Source organism: Bos javanicus, chromosome 4 (assembly GCF_032452875.1).
Source record: "Bos javanicus breed banteng chromosome 4, ARS-OSU_banteng_1.0, whole genome shotgun sequence".
Classification (NCBI taxonomy): Eukaryota; Metazoa; Chordata; class Mammalia; order Artiodactyla; family Bovidae; genus Bos; species Bos javanicus.
In genome coordinates, this window is record NC_083871.1 from 45107221 (window position 1) to 45128226 (window position 21006).

The following is a 21006-nucleotide window of genomic DNA, read 5'->3' on the forward strand; positions in this document are numbered from 1 at the left end:
ACTTTCTCTTTAGCCTCTTGCTCCTTTCGTTTTGCGTCTGCTTTTGCTTTCTTTTCTGCTTCTTTCTTGGCTTTTTCCTCTTCCTTAAATTTTTTTATCCTTGGGTCACAGCTATATGCATTATCTACCAAAAAAAGTTAAATCTTTTGAATGTCAAACATTTAATTAAAGAAGTCTAAAAATTCATTAGTTAAACTTACCAACTAATGTTCTTATTCTGTTCATTTCTTCTTTTTTCCTTTGGGCCCTTGTTGCTCTGTTCTGCTTTTCAATCCATCTCCTTTCATCACGGCTATTAAATAGGAAATATTGGAAACAAACTATTGCTTATAGATGGTATGATAAGAAAATGTAATGCTTTATAAATAAAACTAGTTAAGCAACCAGAAGAAAAAGAATTTGCTGACTTGAGCTTTATTGACAATTTCATAATCATATTTAGCACTATTAAGCTTAACTTGTGAGATGGGATCTCAAAATATCAAAAAACTTATTTAAAATGGATACACAGAAAAATGTGAAAGAAAATACACATGGTGCATTTTTATATCATCACAAATACCAAATAACCAAATAAACGTCTTATCAATGATTTACATACATACCATTCTGCTTTTTCTTTTTCTTCTTCATCTAAATAAGAAAATTCTCTCCAAGAATCAAAATTATACCTAATATAAATAGAAATAAAATAAAGTCAAGCCTAAACAAATGAAAAATATCTTCCTTTTAAAATTAAGTTAGGAGCATTAAATTTTAAGAAACTTTAATGACAAGTGGATGAGTCTAATAGATCCCTCCCCTCTTTTCTGATACTGAAATCACACTGTACTCAAGTCTTTTTCTTCTTCTTTTTAAAATGATGCTGTATTCGGAATGGAAGTCTAAAATACTTATCAGCCTTAAATCAAAATACAGCTTCCTGCTATCTCTTCTGAATATCAGGTTTTACGCTTGACTGGGACGTGGTACAAGTTGTCCCTGCCTTCACCTCCACTAGTTTGTCAAGTTTTAAGGTCATCTAGTAATGGTCACTTTACCTGGTTTGTGTTCTCCGAAGGTTAAGAGCAACTACAACTGACAGAGCTAAATTTGTCGTTTCTGTTTTACAGTGATTTTGTTTTCATATTTACCAGATACTTAATGAGAAAATATAGCACACATAATATACAAGTAGAAAATGAGTAATATGTATTAAAATTAATGAACCAGTTAGAGACCGCAGTCTTCCATTGTCATATACTCAAATAACTTTAAAAAATAAATGAAAAATTATTTTTTACTGAATTCAAATGACTCCTTATTTTTCATTTTTTTATTGCTATAGTGTGCTTGACATCTAGAAATCTGGTTGATAGAGATTGAAAAAACAATCATAATAGCCTAAATATTACACAGAAGATAATACAGCATTCTGTGGAACTTTGATTTCTTAAGAGAGTCCTCCTTTTGTTCAGTGAAGGTTCTGTGATTTTCCCACCTATCAATTAATTTATAAAAGTCCATCAAGTACTTATTGAATGCTTTTCTTAAAAAATGAAAGCGCTGGAGAAACAATGTATTCACTCACCAGAAAGAATAAAATGCATCTACATCTTCAAATGATGAATTCATATCACCAAGTTTAGGGACATTTTTTTTATTTGACCACCTGAAATATTGAAAAAAGGAAAAGCTAAAAACATTTTGTACAAACGTTCAACAATTGATTTGTTAAAAAAGTTTTTATCAGTCCCTTACAATCTCCCTGCCCTACGTCCTCCATGACTAAGAGAGCAGAGGGATCAGGAGTGCTGTGATGAGCAATACAGGTGCAGTAAAGGGAGGGCAAGGGGAGGATGGGGGTGCAGAAGAAAACAATGGAACAGTGTTCTAACTCTCAGCTTATCTTTAGTTCTGTAAATTACAAGGTTGTGGAAGATGCCAGGATGGCCAGGAAAAACAGACTCTAGCACCATGTTTCAAGCTCACTTAGTCCTGCAGTACAGGCAGTACAGAAGTGACCTGCAGGCTGAGCCTTTTAAGAAACGTGAATCCTCGGAGGGAATAGATTTCCACCTCCTCATCTCTATCACCTCCCCCTTAATCAGACTTGTAAGTTTAGCACTTCACCCACCATCTCTGAATGGATCCTGAGACTGCTGTTGACCTGTTTTTCCAACTTGATGCACTGTTCCACACACACATGAATACAATACACTAATTTTTTTTTTACAACATTAATTTTTTTTTTTTAAACCACAAAACAAAGGTAAGGAGAAGGGTGTAGGAATAGTAGACTGTATCAAACCACTAATCAAAGTGCTTCTCAAACTTAGCTGCTTCTGCTGCTGCTAAGTTGCTTCAGTCGTGTCCGACTCTGTGCGACCATAGACAGCAGCCCACCAGGCTCCCCCATCCCTGGTATTCTCTAGGCAAGAACACTGGAGTGGGTTGCCATTTCCTTCTCCAATGCATAAAAGTGAAAGGTGAAAGTGAAGTCGCTCAGTTGTGTCCGACTCTTAGCAACCCCATGGACTGTAGCCCACTAGGCTCCTCCATCCATGGGATTTTTCCAGGCAAGAGTACTGGAATGCGTTGCCATTGCCTTCTCCCAAACTTAGCTACCCATCAAAATCGCCTGCAAGCATTAAAAAACCTACAGGCATTCCAAACCACTTAAATTAAAATCACAGTTTCTCCAGGTGGAACCCAGGCTTCAGGAACTGTTCAAGCTCCCCAGCTGACTCCAATATGCAGCTAAGATGTGCTCTGAGGAAACCTTCCAGTGCAGATGGAAGCAAAAAAATGTAGATTACTGGTTCACACAATTTGAAACTGATTTTAATTAAATAAATTACATATGACTTAATCTTAAATATAAATTCACCCTTTGTCAGAGAACCTTATGATAATCAGATGCTCAAAAATAGAACAGAAGTTTTTCCTCAATGAAAACTGACCAAATGTTGGTAGTGTGCCTGTTAACAAAGGGGAAGGAGAAAACGGGAAATCACTGTCACCTAAGTATCAGCATCACACTACATAAAGTCAACCACTGTTCTTTCCCCCAAAGGAAATTTAAAAGAAAAATGTCCTGTGAGTTAATTTAACTACAGGAAGGAAGAACTGTTTAGAGAATAAAATAAACAATCATAGTAAGTTCACCAGAGGAGCTCAATATTGTAAAGGAGGAGGAAGAAGAGAACCAAACTATTACCAGAGGAAAAAAACCAAAACTTGGAACTATTAAGAAGCCAGCCAGTAGAGCATTATGATCACAAGGGGATGCCAGAACTCACCTGGAATTCCTTTCAAACACTGGGGAAAACACTTCGAAGAAATTGTCCTTTGCTTCACTTTTAGAAGGAACTGAGTTATCAAAAGTAGGGTCTACACTGTTAAATGCTCGTCTTTTCACTGGATCAGATAGCATTTCATAAGCTGAAGAAAAAAAAATCAAAGGTCACATCACCATAATACTACATTTTTTTCCTTAAAATAATTTTTTGTACTTAAAAGTTGTGTGTGCTTATGGGGAGGGGAGGACTTCAGTAATAGCTTGAGCACTACTGGTTACAACTGGACTTAAAAACTTCTGTAACTATCTCTTCTGGAAAAGAAAGGACAGAACAGTAAACACTCAATCTTGAAGAAAGCATGACTGAGGAAAAAGAAATAGCTAGAAAATTAACTGTTAGATCCCAAGGCTGTTAAAAAAAAAAAATCAAAGGATCTTTGGCATCCTGAGCACTGTGTAAGAGTGAGCCAAGGAAGAGTAAGTTTGAAAAGTGTGTATACAGTTTTTAAAAAATTAGCATCAAAATTAAAAATCACATTTAAGGAAACATTTAGAAATGGTGGTTGCCTCTATTAATTTGCTTATGAGGATATGGCTATGTAAATAGCCATTGACAGCTGTGGGTCCTTGACTAGGATAGAATCAACTTCTTGATTTAAATAAGCAAAATATCTGAGGAACAATTTAATTCCATAAAGTGTCTGAAACTGAAAAAGATGTTAGTAGTCTCAACCTTAAACACAGCACTTGTATGAAGTAACTCCAGGATAAGCTTCTCATAAGAATCACCTGCTGATCTTGTTAAAAATGCAGATTCAGATTCAGTAGGTCTGGGGCAGGGCCAAAGCTTCTGCATTTCTGACAAGCTGCATTTCTGGTATTGCTGATGCCATTGGTTGGGAGAACCTCACTTTATAAAGTGAGGCTCTGGGGGAGATGACCACAAATAACCAGATGTTAACTAAAAATGTTTTTAAATGTTATGGTATAAATGAACTGCAGTATACATAGGAAACCCAATCTAAACAATAAATAATCTTCACTATCAAAAATTCCGAACTCTTTAACACGCTTTCTTACCTTTAGTTATGCAAGTGAAGTAGTCATTATCTCCTTCTTTTATTGGTTCACCAGCTGCTTTCCGTTTGTCCGGGTGATGTTTTAAAACCATTGCTTTATCTACAAAGATTTAGATAACTTGTCCTTTTAGTCATCAAAATTAAAAAAGATCAGTTAAGCAGAGCCATTTTTAAAAGCATAATATTAGTTTAAAAATATTTTCTCCCATAGTAAAACATATGCTTATTAAAAAGAAATTACAGAGAAATACTGTGTGTGTGCTCAGTCATGTCCAACTCTGTGCAACCCCATGGACTCCTCTGTCCATGGGGTTTTCCAGCAAGGTTATTAGAGTGGGTTGCCACTTCCTCCTCCAGGGGATCTTCCTGATCCAGAAGTCTCTTGTGTCTCCCACATTGGCAGGCAGATTCACTACCACTGGGCCACCTGAGAAACCCTGAAATAACTTTAAGAACTGGCCTAAGTGCCAGTACCCAAAAAGACAACTGCCATTAATATTTTGGTGTACTTCCACACAGACTTTTTCCCCCTTAAGCATATACCTTTAAAAATGTATAATCATATTATACATACCAATTTAAGTTGTGATTTTTTTTCAACTAAGCATTACAGCAGTTCCATTTTCCAGGCAGTTGCAAACGCTTCAGAAAATTTTAACAACTACTTAGTACAGTATTTCAAGTAGATTTTTCATAACTTATTCAACTATTTCCCTACTACTATTTACCATAGATTGTTTCCAATTCTTCACTACTATATTTCAATATGAATCATTTTGTACAGAACTATTTTTTCATATTTATGACTCTTTCTTCTCAGTATATACTTAGAGAGGTATATCAGTGAGTGAAATGTATGAACAAATCCCTTTCTAAAAGTTATACCACTGCAACCCCTATGTTAACATTCTTTTCACCACAACCTCAACAGCACTGGATCCAATCGTTTAAAACATCATTATCACTGGTGCTCAAGATCAAAAAAATTTTTGTGGTTTCTATCTTTCATCCCTTACTTATGGAGTAATAGAGAGCTATCTTAGTTTTTCTTCTTAGTTTGTGAGTCATTTTACAGTGAATAATGGCTAGCTGTTAATATCCATTAAGCATTTAATAGGTGCCAGCACTATTTATCAATTAATCTTTTCAGTAACTCTCTGAGAAAAGTACTATTAGTTTCTCCATTTTACAGATGAGGAAATAAGGCACAAGGAGGTTAAATAACCACTTACTTTACCTCTATTCAACGTGTCCAAAGTCCTGGCCAAAATCAGGCTCCAATCCAGGTAGCCTGACTCCAGAGCCTGTGCTTGTATGCTGCCTCTCCTAGTCCATCATGTTTGATGCTAATGCTTTCCCCAGCTGCTGTGACCATTCTTGTGTTTTTAAAAAACATTCAGTTCATTAATTCATATTTACTGATCATTTCCTTTATATTGTATTCCAGTACTTATAAAGGAGGTCCTTCATTCTTCAGAAGTTTGATATGTTTCTATCTGAGTATCTTCTATGGTCAAAATTGAAAAGCTTATTTAATTTTCAAAGTCTTAACATTATCTAATAATCCTTCCCTTCTCTACTAATTTGTGAGGCTTCATTTATCTCAGTAAATTTTACCAAGGTCTGTTTCTGGCTACCTATTCTTGTCACGGGATTATCTTTAAAATGACTCTGTCTTTCTAATATATTTGATGGTACCTTTCAGAAACTATTATTTTTGTTTATTTTTCTTGCACTTGGCTACTTAATTCAACTCTTATAGTTTTTAGGTAGATCCTGTTACCTACAGCTTCCCTTTTGACTGAGCTGGTAAAGAATCCGCCTGCAATGAGAGAGACCTGGGTTTGATCCCTGGGTTGGGAAGCTCCCCTGGAGAAGGGAAAGGCTACCTATTCCAGTATTCTTTGGTCACAAAGAGTCGGACACGACTGAGCAACTTTCACTTTCACATATTACCTACAAATAATATATTTCTTTCTTTCTAATAGTTCTCTCTCCTTTAATATCTTAATTCACTGACCCAAACTCCCAAATACCGTCAAAGTCATTGGCAGACTCCCTCATGGGTTTTTAGAATATCACACAGTTAAAAGTTTGTTGGCAGTGAAATCTGAAATATGTGGGAATTAATTATATTTCTTTTTAAAGTTCTATTTATCAAAAAGGAGTGAATATTAAATTGTACTGTATGTACTTTCACTATCTTCTTAGGATATCACATTGATATATTGATAATATTGTGTAAAATATAAGCAGATTTAGCTTTGTTAATGTATTTCTTAAAAATAATATTCATTGGCAGTATTCTTTTAACACATTGTTGAATTCATTTTGCTATTTACTGTTTTTGGTATTATTCAATACATTCATGGATGATATTTGTAGTTTTTTTTTTTTTTAAGCCTTTCTGGCCACATTTTAAAAATTAATTAGTTTTAAGATTCACAACAAAATTAAGAAGGTGATTAACAGATCTATAGACCCTCCGCCCTTCCTTATCAGCTCCCCCCACCAGAGCAGTCCATTTATTTTTTTTTCATCTAGCTTTTTTTTTTTCTTCAAATTTGGCTGCACCATGTGGCTTGTGGGATCTCAGTTCCCTAACCAGAGATCAAACCCAGGCCCTGGCTATGAAAGTGCTGAGTCCTAACCACTGGACTAGCAGGGAATGCCCACTATTTGCTACAACTGATGACCCTACACTGACACATCATAATCACCTAAAGGCCATGGTTTTCACTCCTGGTGGTGGACATTCTGTGGGTTTGGATGAATGCATGACAACACGTATCCACCATAATATACAGAGTATTTTCACTGCCCCCAAATCCTCTGCGCCCTACCTATTCATCTCTCCTCAATCCCTCAACCCCTGGCAACCAAGAACTTTTCACTGACTTTTCCATAATGTTGCCTTTCAATGCCAGGTTTTCATACTAGGATTACATGGTCATGAAATGAATTGTTCCTAAAACAGTTTATGTTCAGCATGAGAATTTTCAATTCCTTAAGCATTTGAAAAAAAATTCACTTAAGAAATCACCTAGGCCTAAAACATTTTCAGGAGATAATTCTGGGTAACTCTTTAAATTTTTTCAATTCCAAAAAAAAAGCCAATTTTATCAAAAATTCCAAATTCCCTGCATTTAACTGTGGCCTCAGTTAAAAATACCTTCTATAACACCTTCTATTCCTTTTGTACTCTACTATGTTTTTCCTTCTTATAAATCCATTTTAAGATATTGTTTTATCTACTTTTTTCCCTCCATTTTCCTCAGTGATATTCTTTTAAATATCTGAATTGAATGTTTTATTTTTTCTCTCCTTTAGAAAAGGTAACAGAGGTATCCTCTGGTGGTCCAGTGGTTAAGATTCCATGCTTCCACTGCGAGGGACCTGGGTTAGATTCCTTATCAGAGGACTAAGATGCTACATGCCTTGCAGTGCAGGAAAAAAAAAAAACCGGGGGGGGGGGGGAGGGGGAGGGGAAGGTAACATGATAGCTTTGCAAGCAATGAACTTCCTGATGGTAGGGCTCTAGCTGCCAAACGTCTGTTCTGATAGTCAGTGATCTTGCTCTCACATCTATTAATACAATTTTTATTTCTGTCCAGGTCCAAGTGTATATATACAAACACTCGAGTCTTTTTTTTTTTTGGTTGAGTCAGATCTACTTTATTACATAGAATAAAATGTTCATATTTTAAGTACTCCGTTCAAAAGGTTGTGACAATTGTATACAGTTGTTTAACAACCACTCAAAGGAAAATACAGATTGTTTTCATCACTCAGAGTTCCCCTTTACCCCTTTTCCAGTTAAGTCCCACCCCCACCACTTGGGACTACCCTTCTGATTTCTCTCCTGAGAGATTATGTTTGTAGGCTCTTGAAGTTCATCTAAATGGAATCATACAGTATGTCTCTGTATCTCACATAATGTTTTAAGATTCACCCCCTTATGTATATCAGCAATTTTTTAAAAACTGCTAAACACTACTCTATGTTATGAATACAAGCAGTTTGCTTATCCATCATCCTGTTGGTGAACATTTGGGTGGCTTCCAGTTTTTGGACACTGTGAATAAGGCTGTTATAAATATTTCTGTACAGTATTTCTTTTTATGGCATATTTAGTGATTTTTGTATACATTGCAAGGGTTCAGAAACTTTGATAAATACACTTTTGTTTGAGCTACAGTTAAAAAAAAAAAACAACTGTATTATCAGTTTGTCCACTAACCCTCAAGAGGAGACATTTTCACCTTCTAGCTGGTTTAAGAAGAAAAGGAAATTTACTGAAGGTTATTAGGCACCTCACAGGAACTAAGAGTCTTGACTATTAGGCCTGGAAGCTTACTAGCCAGGAACAACAATCACATCATATAGGATAGTTCAGAGGTGTGATGACCCCACCATTGTTGGGCACTGCAGGAAGGGAGAACTGGCTTTTCCCACGGCCAGTGCTTGGGGAAAACCATAGCTTCTCTAGTCACCGCTCGGGGCTCTTCCACCCTGGCTGGCAAAACGGATGCTGTGCAGCTCGGCCTAACTCACACTGTTCTCCTTTGAAATGCAAGTGTGTGCTGAGGAGTAAACCCTAATGGCAACCCACTCTCGTATTCTTGCCTGGAAAATTCCATGGAGAGAGGAGGCTGGCAGGCTACAGTCCAAGGAGTCACAAAGAGTTGGACACAACCCACACGCATGCACACACACATGCCTACAAATATTCTCAAACTCAAGTCACAGCTCTTTATAAATCAGGTAAGTTTTCTTCTTTATTTGCAATTACTGCCTCTGTTACATTTATTCTGACCCGTTCTTTAGGGAAATCTGACATCTTTTTATTCTTTCCTTCTGAATCTTGGGAACATTCCTCTAGGCTGTCTGCTTTACTATTTTCTAATTGTAGTCAGCCTTTGTAATTCTAAACCCTGCTCTCCAGTTTTGAGTTTCCAGGCAATTCTATTTTTTTTCTTGAGTCTCTTTCTGCAATGCCTATGCCGCCCCCCGCCTTACCCCAATGCAACATCTTTGTATCGCACTGACAAGGTGGAGTAAGTCTTCTTTCGAACCTCATGATAAAGTCTGAGATAGGCGATGCCTGTTTCTTGCTAATAGTCTGCTCTTAGGCTACACTGTTTTTTCCTTCATTGACGTTTCCACCTAGTCACCTCTAGTCATTTATGTACAGTATACTCTGCCCAGAGGTGGGGCTGAAGGAGGCAAAAGATGTCCTCCAATATTAAAAATGAGATAACGGAGGCCAAAGAACATCTTTCAGTTTGAAAGAGACAAGGGTAATTTTTGAGCAGCTGTTGTGCATGTTTATTCTAATTACAGACTTCTCTCTCCTCCCTTCCTCACCAAAGACAGTTTCTGGGGTTTTGAAGGTACATTACTAAATGGGCTTTTATTGTACATTCATATTGTTATTATCAGAAAAAGCATCTATGATTTCTTTATATAGAAGTACAGCTGATTTACAATATTGTGTTAGTTTCAGTTTACAGCAAAGTGATTCAGATATATATATATATTTTCCCTGACTGTTTTTCATTATAGAGTATTACAAAAAGTCTCTATTATTTCTAATTTTAAGAGGCATTCTATCAAACAGTTTTCAGCTTAAAATATGAGAATTACTTTTCAAATATTTATTTCTATTTATTTGGTTGCAGTGGGCCTTAGTTGTGGCCTATGAGATCTTCAGTTGCGTGTATCAGATCCAGCTCCCTGACAAGGGATTGAACCCAGGTCTCCTTCACTGGAGCACAGAGTTCTAGCCACTGGACCACCCAGGAAGTCCCCCATGAGAAGTATTTTAAGCTAAAATTATTAAATTTAGAAAATTCAAATCAAAGACTTTTATTTCCAAGCAGAGACTATCAAACCTACATGCATCATTTGCCAGTGTGGCAATTTTTCTTCAAGAAAAAAATGGAAATACTTTTAGTATGCAAGTACTTTCTCTTAATCCATCATTCAACTTTCCTAGCAATTTATTATTTTCAGATAATGCAGAAAAGGAAAAAAAAAGACCACTTACTTCATCTACTCATGAATGAATCCCTAATTTTCATCATAGCCATTCAAAAAGTTTAAAAAATTAAAACTGTTAATGAACTATTAAGTACAAAATATTCTATAAGGATATACTATACATCGCAGGGAATATAATCAATATTTTACAGTAACTATATGGAGAAGGCAATGGCACCCCACTCCAGTACTCTTGCCTGGGGAATCCCATGGATGGAGAAGCCTGGTAGGCTGCAGTCCATGGGGTCACGAAGAGTCGGACACAACTGAGTGACTTCACTTTCACTTTCATGCATTGGAGAAGGAAATGGCAACCCACTCCAGTGTTCTTGCCTGGAGAATCCCAGGGATGGGGGAGCCTGGTGGGCTGCCACCTATGGGGTCGCACAGAGTCAGACACAACTGAAGTGACTTAGCAGCAGCACAGTAACTATAAATGGAGTATAACTTTTAAAAATTGTGAATCACTATACTGGACACCTGTAATTTATATATTATTATACATTAACTATACTTTAATTTAAAAAATTAAATAAAATGTAAAAAAAGCCTACAACCTCCTTTATGTGTTGGTAATAGGATTCAAGAACTAGAAAGATCTCAAATGTAATCAGACTCATATTACTGGGTTTGTCTATGCTAATAATGGGCTTCCCTGGTGGCTCAGATGGTAAAGCGTCTGCCTGCAATGTGGGAGACCTGGGTTTGATTCCTGGGTTGGAAAGATCCCCTGGAGAAGGAAATGGCAATCCACTCCAGCAGTCTTGCCTAGAAAATCCCATGGATGGAGGAGCCTGAGAGGCTACAGTCCATGGGGTTGCAAAGAGTCGGACACAACTGAGTGACTTCACTTCATGCTAATAATTACAAACTTGCAAACAAGTAACTTTGCGTTTTTACTTTTGGACTAGATTCCAGGGAGCAGTAAGTAGCAGCCATCTATTTTACAGTGACAGAGGAAAAAGAATGTCAGTCTTCTGAATAAATACTGAGAATACACAACAAGGAGGCAGAGAGTTAACTGTAAATCCACATAATGTTAATAATCTGTACATTGGGGGTACGAAACTTTTGGCAACAGAATATTCAAAAATTAATTTCTATTATCCCAATAAAATGAATGGACTTAACAGAAGCAAATGAATGTTTCTTTTATAATTGTTACATATGTTTCTATCTTTAGAGAAATAATTCCCTCATCTTAAAACATAAAACTACTTTCATAGTTCTAAATCACTTTCAGTTCTTTCACAAATTTCTATGTGTCAACACATTTATAGTATTTGTATGCTATTCTTTCAGAGTAAGACTTTGCAAATACTTTTCCAGAGCAAATGAATTTTCCTAGCATTTATGTATATTGCAATGATTATTCATATGCATTAACATATGCTTATTCTAAAATCATGCCAGCCTTTAAAGAAATCCAATAATAGGTCTTAAATAATCTCATAAATTCCTTCAACTAACAAAATGAAGATGATACTTCCTGTGACTTTCCTAAATACAAGCAATAATGGGAAACTTTTGAGTTTATTTATCATAGTTGTGTGTGCTTTGTGCTCAGTCACATCTGACTCTTCGTGCACCGCCCGGACTATAGTCCATGAGGTGTCTCTGTCCATGGAATTTTCCAGGCAATAAAATGAGTGGGTTGTCATTTCCTGCTTCAAGGGATTTTCCCGACCCAGGGGTTGAACCTGCGTCTCCTGCATTCGAAGGTGGATTCTTTACCACTGCATCACCTGGGAAGCCCCATTTACCTTACTCAGGCTCAACCAGTATTTTTCAACATGAGGTAGGTCTCATTCAGTCATCTTTCTCTAAGTACAATACTTTCTCTTCTTGACTGACCCTGATTCCCTGCTCCTTTTTCATATGGCCACAATTTTACCTCCTCTGATCTCAATATCCATTCTCTAGAGTAGAAGGCAGAACACTGTTCTAAGATAAAAGAGAAAACTGATCACCTTCACCTCTTTCATGAAGCTTTACTAATTAGGTGATCAAACTTTACTAATTAGGTGTGTAAGAAATTACATCCACAAGACGTCAGAGGACAGAACAGTTTAGAGCACTAAGTGGACAGTGACGTTTAAGTCGATGAAGACTGGTTAGCCAACGATTTCTGCCCCCGTACCTGCACCCCACCAATTTTTAACCTTGTCAATAAAAAGAACAATGAAGTATCAGATACCTCTTTCTTGGACAGAAGAGATAAGATGGTATCTACAGAGATGTGACCTAAGATCACAAAAGAGTACCGACAAACTGAAGTTATCAAGGCAACTTCCACTAAGCACAACTGGCCGAACTTCCAAAGGGAAGTGAAATACTATTTTTTTTTAAAGTGTGCCATTAGAAGAATGTTGTTTATTCTGTCACAAATACACTCACCCGATTTCTTGACCCTAATGAGAATATCCATTCAGGAGACTTACTGCTTATTTTTTATTTTGAAGGTAAGGAGACTGTGGTTATACACTGGTACACTACATAACTTACATTAAATCCAGAGTTATGCCTAGAAAACTGTAATCATGCAATACTTTTTCAAGAGGATAACATTTCCTATAGCAGATATTTGATTATTCCAAAATAACCAAGTACTTACGAGCTGCTTTAATCTGTCTCTGTGTAGCTTTGTACCTTACATGGCCAAGTCCAAGTACTGCATAATGATCTTGGTTCTGATAAAGACACAAAAGGGAGTCAAATTTGAAATGAAGCCATATATCCTATCCCTTGTGTTGCTATCCGAATACAATGTTTCCTAAAATGAGACTCTCGTAATAGAAGTCTAGCGAGATATTCCAAATGAGTCCTGAGGTCATAGAAGTTTAGAAAACATGGACCACTGTATATATAGCCTTCTTGTTAATTTGTATACACAGAAAGCAAACAAAGGCTCTGAGAAGCCTTGCAGTTCAAAACAAAACCAAAAAACCAAAACAAAAACAAGCAGACAGAAACTTAGAGAGTCTAGTATTTTTTGAAATTACTTGACCAAATAATTCTTTTTCTATTAATACAAATTAATATCCTATGGCTATCCTTAAATCAAGGTATAGCTAGAAAGATTTCAGAACTGAGGAGAGCATTACAGAAGCCCAAGTAGGTTGGGCCAGTGTCAATGACAGGATAGGAACCGTGTGGAGCAAAGAAGGTTGCATGAACATTTTGAGAAACTGGGGTTTCTCAACAAAAGGAAGCACCTGCTTTCATTTTCCTTGCAAATTTAGAGGTTGAGGCAGCACTTGAGCGAAGGCTCCTAACAGAACTCAAAGGGTGTATCTAGTATCAGAGAATGAGTGGGAAGAAAGGGGAGTTGAAGGTATAAAACATGGGAGAAAAAAAATCAAATAGGATCACCTGGTTTTCCTTTAAATTCAGGACTGCAAACTCCCAATGGATGGATTCCTTTATTATGCCTGGCACTCACACTTCATTCCACTCTCTCCAACTATTATTACATACCTTGGTCCTCTAGTCTTTCCTTAAGCTTCATAGACCCTGCTCCACCCTCTCATCAATGGCCTTGTTTCCTGCTTAAGGAAAACTATGTAAATTACCATACTCAAATTCCTGCATCTTTTTGCCCTTGTCCTGCATCCATGTATCTTTTCCCTTTCCCTCACCACTGAGAAAGCCTGTCCTACTAAGACAAATTACTCCATTCCTCTTCTTGGTTCTAAACACCATCTTCTCTACGTCTCTCAAATGCTAGCATCTTTCAGCTGTCTTCTAAATTTCAACTGAATTCTTTTCATCAGTATTAGAAGATGCTCTGTTATCGCTCTTCATTCAGACCTTGCTTCCATTTCTTTGCTTCCCATCAAAATTACTTCTTGAAATAGCTGTCCTCCTTTAGCTTTACATCCTCTAGAATTTACTTTTCAAATCACTCCAATCTAGTTCTACTCTGTCCATTCTCAGCCATGGGGTTATGAAGCTGCTCTCTTCAGAATCAATTTCCAACTGCCAAATATAAGATCAACCAACTTCCTTTACTTGACTTCAACTTTCACTGGCAGCACAGGTGACTCTTTTCTTGAAACATTATTTTGCTTTAGTTTCTGTGAATCCACTGTTTTTCTCCCATCTTTCAGTAGCTTTTCCAGTTATTCTGACTGGCTTCTCAATGCCCTACAAAGCTCAGTCCTGGGATTTCTTTCTGTCTCTCTCTATACCTTGATCCAAGCTGATCTGCTCCGATGCCAGGGTTGGAAGATAGTAATTGCCCTGTAAATGCTCATGACTCCCTAGTTCACTCTAGCATAGATGTCTGAGTTCCAGATGCAGAGCAACACAACAACACGCCTCCCACAAAGTTTCTTTCCTGCAATGCTGTGCTGGTGACCAACAGCACGGTCTAACAGGTGACTCAAGCTGGGGTGATCAGGGGTCTTCCAAATACGTCCCCTTCTCTTAGGCAGCACAACCAAGGTCTCTAAGACTCGTCAAGTCTACCTCCCCCAAAAGCAGATCTTTCTCCTCTGTCTCAAAACTTGGCTACAAATTTAGTTCAAGCATCAAGCATTCACTTGTACACTAGCCCTATAACAGCAAACTGTTCCCTTCCCCTCTCGTCCTGATCTCCCTTTTCAAGCAAATTTCTGTACTACCAGAAATTACTTTTCTGAAATTAGCTCAGAAACTTCTGATGATGTCTTACTATCCTGAAAACAAATTTAAATTCCTTCCTTGGTATGGCATAAAAAGGACACTCCAGAGTTCAGATTCTGTTTTCAGCCTGATTTCTCGCCACCACCCTTTCATGTGCTACTCTACCCTTCACCAGGCCCTGAAGAGGCAGCACACATTCTGTTACTCCTTTGTGTCTTTGCATATCTGTTCCTTCTTCCCAGAACACCTTTTCTCCCTCTTCTCCCTCTTGCTTCAAAGACTGTCACCTAACCGTTTAAGACCACTCAGACAGTACCTTTTCCATGAAATCTTTCTGGATTTCTCCAGTAGAGATAGTATTCTATGGCTAGTGCTGTCCCACTCAGGATTTGACCATAAACAGGTGCTAAATTATGATTATTTTGTTGAATCATTTTAAAACGTGGTTTAATAATGGAAAACTGCATCTGACTGAACAAGAGTCAGATATTAAATACCTTCCAGTCTTTGGGATCAAGTGTTTTCAGCATGGGAAACTCTTCTAACTGCAATTCTTCATCTTCCGATTCCTCTGATAACTCTTTCTTATCCTCCAGTTCCTGAAAAGAGGCAGAAGCATTTCTGTTTCTCCTCTTAACAAAAGCTTCAAACCATCTTCCCACAGGTTCAACTTGACAGAGTGTTGAGGCTGTGAGTGAAAGTGTTAAGAGAGGCTTCAGTGTATTGCACAGAATAAATCTGTTCCAAGGCAATAAATAATATCAAACCAATGACAGCATAAATACATAATTTTAAAACCATCAACTGAGAAGCTAACTGCAGTAATCCAGTTAACATGAGGATAAGCAATAATCATTTCCTAGTATTTACACAGTTAATCAACATCTTCCAATTATCTGATAATTATCCAATTGTTCAGCAATGTCAATAAATCGATACTTTTCTGAGGAAATGAGAGGAAGATGAGGGACAGAGACTAACTGCCTTCTTTTTTAGACTGCTGCTGCTGCTAAGTTGCTTCAGTCGTTTCTGACTCTGTGCAGCTCCATAGACTGTAGCCCACTAAGCTCCCCCGTCCCTGGGATTCTCCAGGTAAGAACACTGGAGTGGGTTGCCATTTTCTTCTCCAATGCATGAAAGTGAAAAGTGAAAGTGAAGTCCCTCAGTCGTGTCCGACTCTTAGCGACCCCATGGACTGCATCCCACCAGGCTCCTCCATCCATGGGATTTCCCAGGCAAGAGTACTGGAGTGGGGTGCCATTGCCTTCTCTGCTTTTTTAGACTAGTAACTGTAATAAAGCAACAAATAATTAAAAACTCATAAAGAGCTAGCCTCATCAAAAAAATCGTCTGAAAATAACTCAAAATATTTTAATTATTAAAAACTGAATTTAGATAGCTTTCAAACATTTTAAGAATTCATTAGCAATGATTTTTTCTGAAAGACAATTTTCAAGCAGCTAACAGGAATTTACTAATGAAACTGTGCTTTAGTGGAACAGCTCTGAAATCAAAAGCTCTGAATTTCAGCGTGGGTCTATTAGTAGCTATGTGAAATGAGTCAGAGATGCCTTCAACTGTAAAATGGGAATACTTATCTGCTTCCTTGTAAAACTGGATGACAAACTATGAAAGCACTTTGAAAATCAAAGAAAGAAAGAAAGAAAAGTGAAGTCAGTCATGTCTGACTCTTTGCCACTCCATGGACTGTGGCCTACCAGACTTCTCCATCCATGGAATTTTCCAGGCAAAGAGTACTGGAGTGGGTTGCTATTTCCTTCTCCAGGGGATTTTTCAGACCCAGGGATCGAACCCAGGTCTCCCACATTGCAGGCAGACCCTTTACCATCTGAGTCACCAGGGAAGCCCCAAGCTGTTGAATAAAAGTAAGTCTTTATCATTATTCCTGGGAAGTGCGGTCAGTCACTATACCTTTGTACATTAACAATTAAAGGTAATTTGGGTCAGGAAAAAAGTGAGCATCTTGATTTTATATTTCAAATGAAAGCAAAAAGCTGTATTGTCTAATAACTCAGATTTAAGTCTTTCTTTGTACCGAATGGCCACAATTTTGTAAAACTAGTCCCACTTTTCATGTTTTACTTGGGTAGGAAAATTGAGGTTTCTTCTACCATGCACAAGGGAAAATTCCAAACCACTATATTTAAGAAGTACGACCTGTGTGTGTAGTGCAGGTGTGGCTTTCAAGCCTTTCTATTTGCGAGATTACAGAGAAACCTCTGTAAGCAGGAACATAACATGTACTGCGAACTATGTCTGAAATCACATACAACAAGCGTCTGTATACGTGGTTCTGATAATCAATGAAATCACTGAAACTAGAGACTCTAAATTTACAATACCATGACTGTCCTGGGCTATAAATTTAAGAAGCTGCAGCAGCAGGGGAACTTTCTCTCCCTTAAAACCAAAAACTGAAGACAGTTGATTTACATAGGACGTTTCACTTAATGACTGCCTTTAAGAGTCTGTCTACACGGGTCTTACCACCACCACACCTTTTCTTATAAGGAGCACTGTTTGGATTGGGATATCTAAAAAACAAAAGCCGGAGCAAACGTACAGAGGGAGAGAGGTGTTTAAGTGAGCGCCGGCAGCAAAGCTTTGTAGGGGCTCAGGCACGTGGGGAGCTCGCTGCGGGCAGTTTCTTGCCTTAGGCAAGGAGATGCTTTTAAGAACCTTTTTAGGGTACTGAAGGGTTCGGTTCCGAACTGCTCCGCCTGATCCATGAGTCAGCAGCAGCGACACGAGGAAGAAATTGCGGGAGCTGAAAGAAGACGCCCCCCTCCCTCCTTCCTTCCAGTCTGGGAAAGGACTTCTGTGTAACAGGGAGCAAAAAGACACTCGTGACGTCGCAGCTCCGCACTCGATACGCTAGTTGCCACGGGCAAGGATAGAGGTTACGGAGTCGCCAAGGTGGAGGACCGGGAGAGGGGCGGCTGAGGCTAGACGGAGCCGGGGCTGAGTGGGCACGTACCAGAGGTCAGAGCGTGGGTGATGGCGGTGCCCTGGCCGTCTGCAGCGCTTGGCAGGAGCAGCATGATGACGCCGGAGCCAGCCCCGCGGGCGCAGCGGCTCGCGTCCCAGGAGGAGGGCGCTTAGAGTCCCTCCAGCTCTACCTCTCTGTCCGAGCCTCGCGCCTTGGCTCTACGAGGTCCAGGAACCGGCGCATGGAGACGGCCAATAACTACTTCCGGGATGAATCCTTCGTGGTGCGTAGGCCAATCCCACCCCCACTCCCCTCAGCCAACGTGTGCGGCTGCCTAGGTCCTCTACTGACTAACATCCGGCTGGGGACCAAAATTCACGAATGAAAGGTTCCTAGAATTATCAGTTTCCTGGTTTAAAAAAAAAAAGGATTAATTTCCACTTCCAGTGAAATACATAGAACATGATTTTCTAAAGCAGCTCTTACTATATTCTTTTCCTTTTAAGTTACTACTACTTTATTAGTCTGAATGTAACCGTTCATTTTTGTAGTAGCTCTACTTGAAAAAAAAAAAATGAAAAGATGTGTACAAATTAGTATTGAGAATAACTGTTATAGCCTACACGTTTACAGAGAATTCTGTACATACACTCTAATGCAATTATGTTTACGTAAATAATAATAGAAAGTGAAAGTAAAAGTTGCTTAGTCATGTCTGACTCTTTGCAACCCCATCGACTACACAGTCCATGGAATTCTCCAGGCCAGAATACTGGAGTGGGTAGCCTTTTCCTTCTCCAGAAATAATAGAAGCTAATGTTTATTGTGCTGTTACTAGTGTACCAGTGGTATCTCATTTAACACTCCTATCATTTGCAGAAGAAACCCCTCTTCAGTGTTAGATCCTAATCCAAGGCCAACAATCATTTTACACTGCTTTAGCACCATTTTCTTTCAGGATATTCCCAATTACAGGACTCTGGGACTAAATTGTTCATAAAGACATTTATACTCCAGCTGTATGATTCCTTCTGGGACTGAAGTAAAAAGCAAGAATTAGCAAAAGGAAAACAGTAGTTGAAAATTCACAGACCCTCCCACCCCCCCAACTCCCACTCCCATTACCGATGCCAGAGTATCTGGATTAGGTTGTGCAATTGATGTACCCACTCTTCTGCAAAGAGAACCAGAAATAAGCAAATTATTATCTAGGAATTAATTTTCATTTGTTAAAATACATTGACTTTTACCTATGTATGTTACATGACAAAACTGGTATTTCAAAAACTAAGCTAATAAATTTCCCACTAAAACTCTTATTAACCCCTTTCTTTATTAATTTTCAGTTCAGTTCAGTTCAGTTGCTCAGTCGTGTCTGACACTTTGCAACCCCATGGACTGCACAGGCTTTCCTGTCCATCACCAACTCTTGGAGCTTACTCAAACTCATGTCCATCCCGTCGGAGATGCCATCCAACCATCTCATCCTCTATTGTCCCCTTCTCTTCCCTCCTTCAATCTTTCCCAGCATCAGGGTCTTTTCCAATGAATCAGTTCTTCGCATCAGGTGGCCAAAGTATTGGAGTTTCAGCTTCAGCATCAGTCCTTCCAATGAATATTCAGGATTGCTTTCTTTTAAGATGGACTGGTTGGATCTCCTTACAGTCCAAGGGACTCTCAAGAATCTTCTCCAACATCACAGTTCTAAAGCATCAATTCTTCAGCGCTCAGCTTTCTTTATATGCCAACTCTCACATCCATACATGACCACTGGAAAAACCATAACCTTGACTAGACAGACCTCTGTTGGCAAAGTAATGTCTCTGCTTTTTAATATGCTGTCCCAGGTTGGTCATAACTTTTCTTCCAAGGAGCAAGCATCTTTTAATTTCATGGCTGCAGTCACCATCTGCAGTGATTTTGGAGCCCCCCAAAATAAAGTCTGACACTGTTTCCCCATCTATTTGCCATGAAGTGATGGGACCAGATGCCATGATCTTAGTTTTCTGAATGTTGAGCTTTAAGCCAACTTTTTCACTCTCCTCTTTCACTTTCATCAAGAGGCTCTTTATTAATGTAACCACTGTTAAAACAGTCTCCAAAGTTCAAGATAACCTGACTCCATTTTCTTAATATTAATAATTTTTTCTCACACCTCTTCCATCCATTCTCATCATAACCTTTAAATTGTAGTGAAATCACATAAAATTCTCATCTTAACCATTTTAAAGTGTGCAGTTCAGTAGTGTCAAGTACATTCACTCTGTTGTGCACCCAATCTCCAGTACTCTTTTCATCTTGCAAAACTGAAACTTACGGTGTTAAACAACAACTCCCCATATCCACCACCCCTATGCCCCCATCAACCATCATTTAACTTTCCATCTCTGAATTTGACCCCTATAGGTAACTCCTGTAAGTGGAATCATACACTATTTCCTCACAAGTGGTTATGTGTCAGATTTTTTTAAGGCTGAATAATATTCCATTGTATGTACATCTTATTTATGCATTCATCTGTCGACTGGGTTGCTTCCACCTTTCAGGAATCATGAATAACGTTGCTACGAATATGGAGTACAACTATCTGAGACCCTGCTTGTGTGTATACACCCAGAACTGGAATTGCTGGGTCATTTGACCATTCCATTTTTAACTTTCTGGGGTACTGCCATACTGTTTTCAATTGTAGTTACACCATTTTAGTATTTCCATTTTCTCCACATCCTCACCAACACTTTTTTCCCTTTTCATGATAATAACCATTCTAACAGGTATGAAGGGATATTTCACAGTTCTGATTTACATTTCCTCAGGGCCTAATGATGCTGAACATCTTTTCCTGTGCTTGTTGACCATTTGTAGAACTTCTTTGGAGAGATAGCCATTCAAGTACATTATCTATTCAAAGAATCGGGTTTTGTCCTGAGTTTTAGTTTTTTCTATTCTCTTTTGAAGACACCACATAGCTTACAGTATCTTAGTTCTCCCACCAGGGATTGAACCTGGGCTCCCACACTGAAAAAGCT

The 21006-nt window shown here is 38.4% G+C and overlaps 1 protein-coding gene across 4 annotated transcripts in view; it reads right to left on the reverse strand.

The window, feature by feature from the left end:
• DNAJC2 (DnaJ heat shock protein family (Hsp40) member C2) overlaps positions 1–21006 on the reverse strand; it is a 37564-nt gene that overhangs the window by 15811 nt on the left and 747 nt on the right. Inside the window, exons 1-10 of one of the 4 annotated variants that reach the window (XM_061413873.1) lie at positions 19103–19151; positions 18026–18386; positions 15525–15626; positions 13016–13091; positions 4361–4459; positions 3282–3423; positions 1571–1651; positions 606–671; positions 201–292; positions 3–124 (exon numbers count right to left, since the gene is read on the reverse strand). In XM_061413873.1, the coding sequence (XP_061269857.1) occupies positions 3–124; positions 201–292; positions 606–671; positions 1571–1651; positions 3282–3423; positions 4361–4459; positions 13016–13091; positions 15525–15557 (711 nt within the window). In that variant the 5' untranslated portion in view covers positions 15558–15626; positions 18026–18386; positions 19103–19151. Of the gene's footprint in view, positions 1–2; positions 125–200; positions 293–605; positions 672–1570; positions 1652–3281; positions 3424–4360; positions 4460–13015; positions 13092–15524; positions 15716–18025; positions 19029–19102; positions 19152–21006 lie in introns of those variants that run through there. The other 3 variants (XM_061413870.1, XM_061413872.1, XM_061413871.1) reach the window with 3 other exon arrangements.